At 45.1% G+C, this 11,766-nt stretch overlaps 2 protein-coding genes across 2 annotated transcripts; both read right to left on the bottom strand.

Moving 5' to 3' along the window:
* Nucleotides 1-1,197: 1,197 nt before the first annotated feature.
* On the bottom strand, nucleotides 1,198-4,736 carry LOC112882779 (tubby-like F-box protein 6). Its single transcript, XM_025947925.1, has 7 exons — nucleotides 4,469-4,736; nucleotides 3,985-4,366; nucleotides 3,243-3,330; nucleotides 3,020-3,149; nucleotides 2,701-2,886; nucleotides 1,769-2,249; nucleotides 1,198-1,586 (listed from the first exon to the last, which is right to left on the bottom strand). Exons 1-6 carry the CDS (start codon nucleotides 4,654-4,656, stop codon nucleotides 1,775-1,777), a joined length of 1,449 nt encoding a protein of 482 aa, XP_025803710.1. The 5' UTR covers nucleotides 4,657-4,736; the 3' UTR covers nucleotides 1,198-1,586; nucleotides 1,769-1,774.
* A 1,743-nt stretch (nucleotides 4,737-6,479) lies between these two features.
* Nucleotides 6,480-11,223, bottom strand: LOC112881513 (sodium/hydrogen exchanger 2). Its single transcript, XM_025946246.1, has 14 exons — nucleotides 10,581-11,223; nucleotides 10,370-10,488; nucleotides 9,497-9,594; nucleotides 9,278-9,337; nucleotides 9,136-9,182; nucleotides 8,839-9,033; nucleotides 8,699-8,745; nucleotides 8,540-8,606; nucleotides 8,351-8,451; nucleotides 8,144-8,245; nucleotides 7,928-8,066; nucleotides 7,787-7,849; nucleotides 7,612-7,695; nucleotides 6,480-7,109 (listed from the first exon to the last, which is right to left on the bottom strand). The coding sequence occupies exons 1-14, from the start codon at nucleotides 10,755-10,757 to the stop codon at nucleotides 6,798-6,800; spliced, it is 1,611 nt and encodes a 536-aa protein (XP_025802031.1). The 5' UTR covers nucleotides 10,758-11,223; the 3' UTR covers nucleotides 6,480-6,797.
* Nucleotides 11,224-11,766: the final 543 nt, after the last annotated feature.

The raw sequence follows: 11,766 nt of genomic DNA on the forward strand, positions 1-11,766 counted from the left end.
CCCGTACCATAAGCAACCCGCGGGTTCCGTATACTGTGGGTACTACATGTGCGAGCATCTAAGGGTGCAAGGGAGATATACTACTGATCCCAAACGTGTAAGGCGCTACTCTTTATTAGGGAAAGATGCATATGTGTATATTGTTTTTTTACTAGAACTAGCACTTGGTTAATTAATTTTACCATGGATTCTAGAAGTAGTGGACGATTTGTGCCGTTTCATTATGCATGAAGTGGTCAACGTGAGAGGCAAATTTTTTCACGAAGCATAAGATCTGGCAATTGAAGATAAATACATTGGACTTCATGAGTGGGACAATCAACGGCACCGTGCCGCCTCTAGTAGTGTTCCTAGGGAGGAATAGAGAAAAAATATGTATTCAATATGCACTTTAATGATGTACTCTAATAATGTTTGATTTTCATATAATTTAATTTTGTATGCATAAATATTTTTAGTTGCCGAACATATTCACGTCACAATCACAAACTAGATTGAGAGATCTAAATTAGCGGGAATGCAAATCGCAATCACGATGGAGAACTAGATTGAGAGATCAAAATTGGCGGGAATGCAAATCGCAAAAAAAAGCGGAAAATCCATTTTCAGGGGCGGGTCACCTCCTCACCCGCCCCTACAAATGCATTTCCAGGGGCGGGTGAGGGGCTGACCCGCCCCTGGAAATGGATTTACATAGGCGGTGCAAACAGCTATTTTTAGATGCGAAAACTAGCAACGGGTGCGCTACCCACCCCTAAAAATATATTTTTACCCGTCCCTAAAAATATTTGTTTAGTAGTGCGTAACACGGGGGATTTCTGAACATGGAGACATTGCCACGATTTCAGTAGCTAGTTATGATAAGCTACTCACCAGCAGGCTATGCTGCTCGTGGGCGTGTACATGTCAATCGCTCCCAAATTGATCTGCTGGGCTTCCCGTCGTCGTCTTCCAGCCTGATGCAGTGCAAGCCTCGTCGTTGATGACCCAAACCATAGGATGACACTGGAATGGAGGATCCATGTTTTCCGGGTTTGTTCGGCTGGCCTAACTTGCTCTCTCAAAAAAAAAATCCCTGTTCATCGACTCTGTACAAGCGTACTACTACAATCAAACAACATTACTTTTTTTTGAAAGAAACTGTTTTTTTTTTGGAGACGGAACAACAACACTACAAGTTGTGAGGAAAAAAGATCATATTTTGAACCCTTTGTCAATATATTTTTTTGAAAAACCCTTGTCAATATATTCAGGTGCGACGCCTTCTGGCATCTCAGAAGGGTCATTTGAAATAGCAGGTTGCATACATAGATACAAATATGAATATATGACCTCTCCATTTTAATCTGAACTCAAACGCTGAATCGAAAGCGAAATACTAGAGGACACTCTGGACCTCTGGTGTTCAGTCGTTCAGACTTCCCAACACTATAGCTAGATTGCTATTTACATCACGACATTATAGAATAGAAGTATCCAGCTCCATAATCACCATTCACCAAACTCGCCAGCTTGAAACTCAAGCAGTATAGATTGTCCTTGCTTGCTTTCATTCGACTTTCTGTGATTATCGATATGCCCTGCACCTGGAGGACAATGGGATCTAAAAGTAAATAAATTGGCACCCGCAAAAAAAAAGTAAATAAAATGGTGCGGGTTGAATATATGTGTGCAGAAACGTCATGCTGGTGACGGAGACCACTTACAAAGATAAATTGTTGGTATATATCATAAACACCCAGCTAAAATCTTAGATTGAATGTCATACCTTGATTCATTCACAACCAATTTTGGTGTCAAAGCTGCTCAGGCAGATGGCAAATGCCTGAAATGCAGATATGGGGTAGCGGTAGTCCATGGTGAATAGGTCCTTCCCTATCTTGCCAAACTGGAGTATAACGTCATCATCCTCCTCCTGGTTACTTGGAGTTGGATCACTCTCATCTGAAGCCACCAGCTGGAAGTTCTTTACGGACGCAACCGTCACCCGTCCATGGAAATTGAGGCACCAGCACTGAAGCTGTTCATGCCACCTCGGGGACTTGTTCTTCAGCGCCACCTTACTTTCATTCTGAGTGGTTAATTGAGCACCTGAACTATCCAGTCGGCCTGATTTCGATCCAAAGAATGGAACTGATGCGAAGGAGCTGGAGTTACTAGATGGAAATTCAGTCTGTGTGGGAGCAGTCCCTCCTTTAATCGCTGATACAGGGATAGAATCCATAACACAGTTCATCTTTCTTGGCCCCCTGCAAACGCCAATTGATAGTCAGACAAACTTTTCAGCTGTCATGTGATAAATCAGCAGTATCTATTTTCTGTTGTGCTGCATTAAACCCATAGTGCTACTTTCTGGTGTCCTCAAGTACAACTGTTCCACTATGTATATGAATCTGATTGTTTTAATGAGTGAGCACGTCATAAACTCGGTTTTATGTTAGCTCACTAGCTAGTAACAGCAGTTCTCTAGAATAAGATTGCTATCAGCAATTCAGTTAGCAGGTATAAACAGGGATGCAATTATGATCATTAGGGCCAAACAAACTTCCAGATGGTGCTGTAGTGTTCCCACTGAAATTATAAATCACAGAAATAAAAATAGATTCACATGATGGTCTACTCATAGTCGAACATTGTCTTGGAAAGAAACATGAACCTAATATTCGCAGAATAGAAGTTCTATCACAAGGTTTGCCATACCTAGAACCCAAGACATTCACTTCGTAAGAAATGTGCGAAACTGGATAATTCCCAGCAGGTGGAGGCTTCATGGGAGAAACTTGGGCTGAACCGATCATGTGTGCAGATGGACCCTTCGAAACCACAGCTCCGGCACAAGGTGGATGGGCATCATAGACAGTAAACTTTGTGCCCAAGAAGTTTGATCTGTTTAACGGAGAATAATGTGTTACTCTGAGATCTCTGTCATATCACTTCCTCTGTTCTCATACACAGCATTGAAAAGAAGTAGAGCAAATCATAGCTTTCATACACCACCATCTGTTTCTTGAAGCCTCACCTTAACTTGCCAATATAGGTACCATTCCCCTTTGGCGTATCACGCGCATCAAATGAAATCAGGTATTCAGTGCATGATGGCCTTCGGTATTTGCGTGCAGCAAGTAGGAATTTCCCATCATCAGCTAATGCTACAGAACGAAAAACATTTGTTCCATCAAGAATGAGCGCATCCATACTATACTATACATGCCCAAGAGGATACATGGGGGGAATGTCTATACCGTCAGTGACTCCAATGCACAGAAAATATGACTGAGTAGCCCGCTTCCTCCTAATGAAACATTTAAGAGGGGCATCCCTTGGGCCAGGCTGCAGGTTACAAAGGTGAAATTTCGAGTTTAAATTAAATAAATCTATGAGAAAAATTCTAAAGGCAATGAAAATTTTCAAATCAAACGTCACTTCTTATTACAATGGCAATAAGAATCTGTCCCATGTTCTACGCAGCCAACTGTAATAACAAGTCAACAAGCACGGTGAAGTAACATTTGACTTGCATACCTGATACTAAATCTTCTTAGAATTGACCCAACGAACAAGTCATCAATAATTGTCCACTAATCTGACTTCCTTTGGTAACAGAATAAAATCTCGGCCTTCCTAATCTATTGTCTACAATTTTCTAGTATTCCAGAACTGAAAATTAAACAAATATGACCAGGTAGGTACCAGCAATGGAATTTTTGTTTGATATCTTGAAGTGACAACGAAGGCACACCACCTTTGTGCCGCACACGCAACGTGGACATGGAGGATTGACCATTACAACTTCAAGAAAATGATGAATGCAATGTGGACCAAGGCACCGTCACTATCAATTACTATTCAAGGTGAAAATTCCGGTGATACTGAGAATTTTGATGCAAACCACCGATTAAGCATGAATGGAACTGTAGCGCTTTCAGCAATATCAGCTGCATGCATGATCACCGAACAGAGATTCAGAATTCTTGGAAACCATACCTGCTTGAGAGAGATGGGGAAGGTAAGCCTCCCGGACGCCTCCGGCGCGCGCACGATCTCCTTCACGGCGCCCCTCCAGCCCCGGCAGACGCCGGCGCACGCCACGACGGCCCCGCGTCCAGGCCACCGCGCCTCCACCGCCTCGACCTTCGCCAGCACCTCCCGCAGGAGCTCCGGGGGGACGTGCGCCCAGGAACTCTCCCGCATCGCCGCCTCGTCCGGCTCCTCCACTCGCTGGACGCGACCCGTGCTGTGCGACCGCGACCGCAGCAGGCCGCGCCGCGAGATTGCGCCGATCTCGCCCTTCATCTCCTGGATCATGCTGCTGAAAGGCATCGCCTTTCGCGTCCTTCTCACCAGAACCAATCCCCCAAGAACTCTCCTACGATGCAATTTCCAAGCCCAATTCCACAAAATATCAGGCGCTTTCGAATGAAGCAAGAATGATCGATGAAGGCGGGATCTTTATGAATCGTGACAGGACCTAGGCCATGAGTAATCTTCAGAGTTCAGACTGCAGGTGGTGGGGAATGGAGGGATGGGAACGAAGCTTCCTGTGTTGTGTCGATATGGATGTGGGGATGGGGCTTGTGAGCTGAGAGGGAATTGTGGGGATGTGACTTTGTCCCTGTGGTGGACAGAGATACAGGATGTGGAGCCTTCCGTGTCCATGGGGTTTGGGTGCTTACCTGCCGAGGAGGGAAGGGAGCTGGCTGAGGAACAAAGGGAATAGTAGTAGGCCACAGTAGCCTGTAGGTGTAGATGAAAACCTAGCATCTCTTTATCGATCTCAAACGCGTCTATACGTGTGAAAGGATAGCAAAGAATCTACCCTCCCACATGGGACTGTGTCCTCCACGTTGCAGCAATGGGATATGAATTCTACAGCACTCTGACACTCCTTTCTGAGTTTCTGACTGAAATTCTTTCTGAGCTCTGAAACTCTGATCAACGAGTCAAAAGTAAAGTCACTCTTCTCTTTCTTCCTCTTCCTCCTCTCTTTCAGAATTATAAAAAGCTGACAGCCATGGTAAGGCAATCTTTGTTGGAGTAGTTTGGAGTAGCTGGTGAAGTGGAAACTTTTCCTCCTGTTTTTTTTTTTGAAGAAATCCTCCTACTGTACTGTTCCAGTATCACATTTATTAAAGCAATGCACTTGCAACATCAAGCTATGAGCTATCCCATTGCACTTGCAACACCCAGCTATCCTATCTGGATCCAGAGTTATGAGCCTACCAGGGTAGTAGGGAGATGTCGCCGTCATTGCCTGGAAAGGAGGAAATACTTGCATTTGCATGTGTGACATACTATGCATGTTCTGGGTGCTGAGTCTCTTGACTGCGCTGGAAAAATTCCCAGCACTGAATGGACGAAAACTAGAGATGGCAGTTCAACTTGAATTCCTCTCTCTGCAGATACGATTAACGCTGCTTGTTCTAATGCTTCAGAACCTAACCGCAGCATGGGCTGTCTATCTCAGTTCAGGTAGCCAGCTATTCAAGCCTTCAGACCGCACTGTGGTTTCACATCTGAAAGACGCAACTCTGAGAAAGGAACCAAGCGGCCGAACGAGGGAGGAAAGGGCTCATCAGTTGCGTTTGGCTACATATATGAAATGCAGTGCAGTTTCCACCCTACACCAAAATGGTACTTGCTGGCTTTCTGCCATGTTGTGTTGAGCAGAGAAACCAAACTTTCAGGTTTTCATGGTAACAGCCATCAAGACACAAAGACATTGCTTACAGCCATGATCTCTAGCCATCAATCTCAACTCTGAAGTACCAGGCCGTCACTAGATTGTTTGGGGCAGTGGTTTCAATTATCAACAAGAACGTGTCACTCGATTCTTGTTCAGTGCAAGGTTCGGTGGGAGTGATTTGGGTGCATGCGCTTTTGGTAGGACAATCTTTGCTATCAAGATGCCAACGCATGGGTTTGCCTAGGAGTGTGCTAGAAAAGTAGTAAAATAAAGTGTCTTATATGCTGTCTTCTGTGGCTTATTCAGGACAGAACTTAATGGATGAATTATTTTGATGTTGACAAGATGCAACTGTGTCAATGTGTGTATTAATTCTGAACATGAAGATTCACAAAATCACACACCAGAACATTCTGACATCATCAAATGGAGGGAATCAAATGTAAAAACAAAGTTTGCAGTAGTTGTACTTGCAAGAAAGGCAGGTAACTCGTAATTATAAAAAAAGACAGGTAACTCGTAATTATATATAAAAAAAGGACAGGTAACTCGTAGCTGGTATCTTCACTTGAATTTTAAGTTCTCTTGTCCCATCCAACCACATGATCACTCATCTTACACGCCAAACCCATTTCAAAATCAGAACAAAAAGGGAAACTAAAATTATACGGAGGAGGCCAGCTCCTCCTATGGGCCCGAAATTTAGTTCAGATTCCTGACCCATCCACGCGCGTGGGCCAGAATTTCGGCCCATCCACATTCAAAACATGACCTAAGAGAAGTTAGACAGGCGCGGTAATCCGCAAGCTACACACTATATATAAATATAAGAGATAAAAATGGGTGTTTTTATATTTATCTACAAAATTTACAGCCTTTATGCATAACTCAAAACCCCAAATTTCCAGGACTCAACTTCTTCATCCTGCTGATCCAAACCAGCTAACCCTCCATTTGAACCATAAGCTGAAGGTCCCTCTTCACCATTGCTGAGGGACTACACCATCTGAAGTTCTGAACAACATAAGCTTCATCATCTGACTATCAGCAGCCAAACTCTACTCACCAAAAACATGTCTTCCTCTCGAGTCAGTTTTTGTTATCTTGGCAGTGATCACCGTCCAGTATGCTCGGTGGGTGATCCGGGGGAGAAGGGCACGAAGCCACGGCCGCCGAACATGGGCCGCATCAGCGCGTCATCGAACTTGCGCCAGTAGTAGTGGACGGTATGGGTCGGCTTGCTGAGGAGCATCCGAAGGCTGGACGGTCTGACAATGCTAGCAGTGGCATTCTCGAGGTCGGAGCCCTGCATGCTCGTGAGCAGAGGGGAGTGCAGGGATTTGGGTGACGAAGGCTCGGAGGGGGCAGCGTTGCTGGAGGCAGGGAGCAGGAACTGGATCAATGGCTTCGTCATCATCCCAAACACCTGGTAAACATTACAAAGTTTCAGAAACATTCAGAGAATCAAGTTGGTTACTGTATTCAGTGATTGCAGTATCTTTAGTTCTAGATGGTATATTGGTAGGCATAATCCCAGGCCATGTTCCAAACAAATACTTGTGGCCATGAAGGACAAGTAGCAGAAACATTTCTTCAGCTATTATTTTAAAAACCATGATATGAACATCATCAAGGAAAGCAGAGGGGTAAGAATAGTAGGGGACCGGTTTATGCGTTCTTATAACATAACCTCACATTCCTGTCAGCTATCTATTTAGAAATGATAAGATCCTGTTAACCACCACAAACTTCCAGATTTAATTAATTCCAATGACTCCTGACTGGTGTGATGTGACAATCGACTTGGAGCCTTTTGGGTTAGGTTAATGGTGAGCATCCATTTAGGGTGAGAATGCATGTATGTCAGGGCATCCTACATGATAAGCTGACACATTGCATTATACGAATATTGGAACAAAATGACTCACCATGGTGCTAAACAGGACGACAGTGATTGTGCTGGTGATCATTATCGCATTGCCGTGCAGCTCAGTGTGTCCAGATCTTGTGAACTGCAATTCCAAGAGGAAGAGTTAAACTTGGAGAAGAAAAAAAAACTTAAGAGGGAACTGGTGTGAAGTTGGCAAGGTAAAGAAAACAAACCTTGTTGTAAGCAAGAGCAATGGACACGGCACCTCTCATCAACCCGGCCCACCATATTACGATCTGTTAAAAAGTTCAGTTACAAGATGATCCTATTGAAAAAGTAATTTCAGCAGAAAAATGGTCTAAAGAATTACTCACCTGTTGTCTCCAGGTTATTTTTTCCATCGATGTCTTTTTCGTTAAGTTGGACAAGAAGGACAGCGGAAAAACAAAAGCAGCTCTTCCCACCAGAACTAATCCTAGCAAAATTGAGCTTGTGCAAATGGATTTGCCAGGGCTGCAAATCGGAAACAACAAATCTGAGTATTCATGAACAGAAAAGGTATTTATAGGTGAGAAGTACATTTAACTGACCTGTCACTGGCAAACTCCCACTTTTCGATATCAAGCGCATCCATACCAACATACAGGAAAAGAAAAGTCTCGGCAATGAAGGACAAAGTTGCAAAGGCATGCCTGAGTAGATAAGAAAAGTCAGGAGAAAATTGATTGGAATCTTTTATATATTTAAACTTCTATGAACGTTTCTAGAGGAAAAATTGATGGAGTCAGTATAATTACTTAGTTGTAACTCTTGAGCTCTCTGTCACATTATGCCAGGTGTAATGTGACATCACAATACCACAGAAGAACACAGTGAGAATGCCGCTCAACTCTAGCAACTGCCAAGACCAAAGAAGAGCACTTAACCTAAAATAGTACTGCAACAATAAAATCCAATTCTCATTTTGTATCTAGTCAGAGGTGCACCTCAGCCAGCATATATGAGAGATAAGCCATGAGCATCATAAGGGCAACCTCACGGTCAGTGGAGTGCCTGAAATCGACCATCAAACAACCAATTTAATCTAAACTGTGATATCATTGATCTGCTTTTTATCAAGAAAAGGTTTTATTAGGTGAACGGACCTTCCGATGTATAATTTCTTGATTATGTAAGCACTGAGCAATCCAGCCTGCCAATAGAATATTAAATGTTAATTTGATCTATTAGTATTCTCATGGAATCAGTAAACATAAAAGTAGATGATGCTTAAGAATCAACTTACAAACACTCCAAGGAAGGTGCTTGACAGAAATAGATAACAGAAATTCCCCAAGAATTTCAGCACGACAGCTACATCAATTTGGTTAAGATCAAAGTTCTGGAGCGCATTGAAGAGCACAACTGATGTGGCATCGTTCACAACTCCTTCACCAAACACAATACTGTACAGAAGGGGTGTCTCATCCTGATTGAGGACCTGTTTTTAAAACAAGATCAGCACTGTACAACACTATGTATGGTCCAGGTTTTTCTCAAGATGCGAATTGAACAGGATCATGAGATTGTTCCCAAAACAAACCTGCAATGTGCAGACAGAATCTGTTGCAGAAAAGATCGCTCCAATTGCTGCAATTATGACAGAGAAAAAAGAGATGAAGCTCACATGGTGACACCATTATTTGCAGGGAGAGCATCATGTGGAAAAGGCAGGGATGGCATACCGAGGAAATCCCCTACATCTAGCGTCCCAATGTTCATTCTACTGAATATTGATATGGCACCTGACATAGTAATTGGGTATCAGACAGTCAGACATGTCCAAAAGGTTGTAGTAGTACAGCACAACACAACACAACAAGGTCACCTTTGTTACAGGCTGTAAATCTATTCGCTAGCAAACTCAAGGGACAGTTACAAGCAGTTTTTTGGAAACAGCTTACCGAGAGAGATCGTGAAGAAGGATATCATTGTCCCAACAGCACCAAATAATGTGATCGTCATGAAATTCCGGAAGAATTGCTTCTTCTTTACCTGGAAACTGGTGAGGAAATATTTGTGAGAACCTTTTGTGTTTATACGAATAAATAAATCATAGAAACGACTGTTAAAAGGGAGTCCTACTCTTCTTCTGAACTCTAATAAAGACCCTGCAGTTTCTGCCAAAGGAGTCACAGAGTCCTCCACAGAATTCAACTTCAGCCCTACTAGTACATCAGTAACCTCCAGAGGAGGTTTTTAAATGCTCCAACAAACTCAGACTACCAAGACCAAGGTCTGGGTTGTTCCAGAAACTGACAAGATAACCACCCTTTTACAGGATCAGGCCTTATGGTTACTGACCGATAAAGTGGTGGTATAAACCAAGACCTGTACTATTGTACAGTCGTTCTACGACGGCAAACATGAGTACTACTAGTAAAATCAGATTCTTTTTTTCAATGTCTCACTAGCATGGTGCATGGAACTAGAGTCAAGATTTCCAGTCAGCCGTTGCAGCTAGTGGCTATTCAGGGTGAGCGTGAGCGACCAGAGAAACATCCATGTTTGCCAGGGAAAGGAAGTGGAATAGAAAATGCATACGACATGCAGGTATGAGCCAGACCCAGACATTTGTGCGAAGATGGACAGCTAGGCCCATAAGAAAAAACAAGATCGAAACCAGCCTGCTCCACTTCGTCTTGTCTAGTGTGCGCACGCACAGATTCCCCACGAAACCTTAACCTCATTAATATAGCACTACTGCCACAGAATCAAGATCAGCCAAGCATGTCTGTGCCAAGAAGAAAGCACATGAACGCCGTCTTTTGGCTTACCCGGCATTGAAGATGATGGGAGGCAGGAGGTAGATGAAGAAGAGGTCCTCGCTGAAGACGAGGATGTGCGAGCTCTTCCCCTTGGTCGTCAGCAGGATCACCACGCCGGTGCACAACCCCTGTCACAACCACAAGATAAAGACGGGCATTATCAGCACCGGCGTCTGCTCCGGCATCAAGACGGAAGCTTGCTTGGATTGTGTGTGCTTACGATGATGAGCGCGGTGATGGACTCGTTGACCCACCGGTTCTCCTCGAGGAGGTGGCCGAGGACGATGCAGGCGCAGAGCAGCGCCACGAACAGGTTGATGGACACCACCGACGCGTGGTCGGAGGTCGAGCTGAGCACGCCCAGGCGCACCAGGTGCGCCACCAAGCCGAGCCCCATGCCGCCCCGCCCCCCGCCCGCCGCTCCCCCGGCGATACGGCGGCGACTGACGGGAGAAGAACGAATTCCCCCGCGGCCGCCGCGGAGAAGAGGCGAAGTTTAGCCCCGGCCGAGCTCGGCCTTTAGCTCCAGGGAATGGCTAATTCTGGCCGAGGATAAAGCCAAGAAAAACTCCCGCGGCGAGGCTGGCCGCGCGCAGGCTGCTCAAGATAGTGGGAATCGGAAGAGAACTCGGCAGGCAAAAATCGGAGCTTTTCTTTCCCCTCGCGAGCGCCGCCGTTCCCGGCCGGGCAAGGAATCCCGAGGAAACCGCGGAAAATCCGGCGAGGGGGAAGATTCAGAGGCGAGCAGAGAAGGGGGAACCGGGGAAGTGGCAACTCCGGCGAGGTGGCCGGCGTCCCAAATCGGTTTGGGAATCTGGCTGCTTCCTTCTCCTCGAGACCTCTCGTCTGGTTTCGCGCGAGCGCTCTGAAACTTTTCGTATTTCAGTTGGGCTTGGCGTATATAAAGCGGATGGGGCTCGTGACGGGTTCGATCGGGGAGGGACACGTGGCTGGTGGTGAGTGGTCAACACCGGTGTTTGGTGTTGGAATAGGAGCAGCGGGTGGTCCTGGATTTACCCTACCCCGGCCGTGATCTGTCCGACAACCCTGTGCGGCTGTGACGATCTGGATCGCCGAGGTGGATCCACTGCGGCCGCCCGTCTTTGCAGCTTGGAACGGGGTGGATTTTGCTCGAGTTTATGTTTCTTTTTTTCTTTTGAGGAACCATTTTAAGCAGAGTTTTGAGCTGAATATTCAGCGTGCTATTATGCTCTTTACAGGGTACAACTTGTAAGGTGGCGTTCCATGGTTTGTCTGTGTGCTTTGTCTCTCTTCTACAAATGTACTATAAACAATTTTTAAATAGTCGGCTATAGCTGCTGCTGCTGATGTAGCCGGTTATATCTGTTAAGAAGGGCAGCCGCGATGGCGTTTAGCCCGCTAAAGCTGGCTATAGCCCGCTAAAC

This window comes from Panicum hallii, chromosome 2 (genome assembly GCF_002211085.1).
Source record: "Panicum hallii strain FIL2 chromosome 2, PHallii_v3.1, whole genome shotgun sequence".
NCBI classification, from domain to species: Eukaryota; Viridiplantae; Streptophyta; class Magnoliopsida; order Poales; family Poaceae; genus Panicum; species Panicum hallii.

What these genes read in the sequence shown, in the direction of transcription:
- LOC112882779 (XM_025947925.1), bottom strand. Translation starts at nt 4,656, where the DNA reads ATGGACACGGAAGGCTCCACATCCTGTATCTCTGTCCACCACAGGGAC. An exon ending in TCCCCATCTCTCTCAAGCAG is followed by an intron (nt 3,331 to 3,984) that starts GTATGGTTTCCA and finishes TGTAACCTGCAG; the next exon opens with CCTGGCCCAAGGGATGCCCC. An exon ending in GTGCATTGGAGTCACTGACG is followed by an intron (nt 3,150 to 3,242) that starts GTATAGACATTC and finishes TTCGTTCTGTAG; the next exon opens with CATTAGCTGATGATGGGAAA.
- LOC112881513 (XM_025946246.1), bottom strand. Translation starts at nt 10,757, where the DNA reads ATGGGGCTCGGCTTGGTGGCGCACCTGGTGCGCCTGGGCGTGCTCAGC. An exon ending in CTTCTTCACGATCTCTCTCG is followed by an intron (nt 9,338 to 9,496) that starts GTAAGCTGTTTC and finishes TTACTATGTCAG; the next exon opens with GTGCCATATCAATATTCAGT. An exon ending in GCACCTTCCTTGGAGTGTTT is followed by an intron (nt 8,746 to 8,838) that starts GTAAGTTGATTC and finishes TTCTATTGGCAG; the next exon opens with GCTGGATTGCTCAGTGCTTA.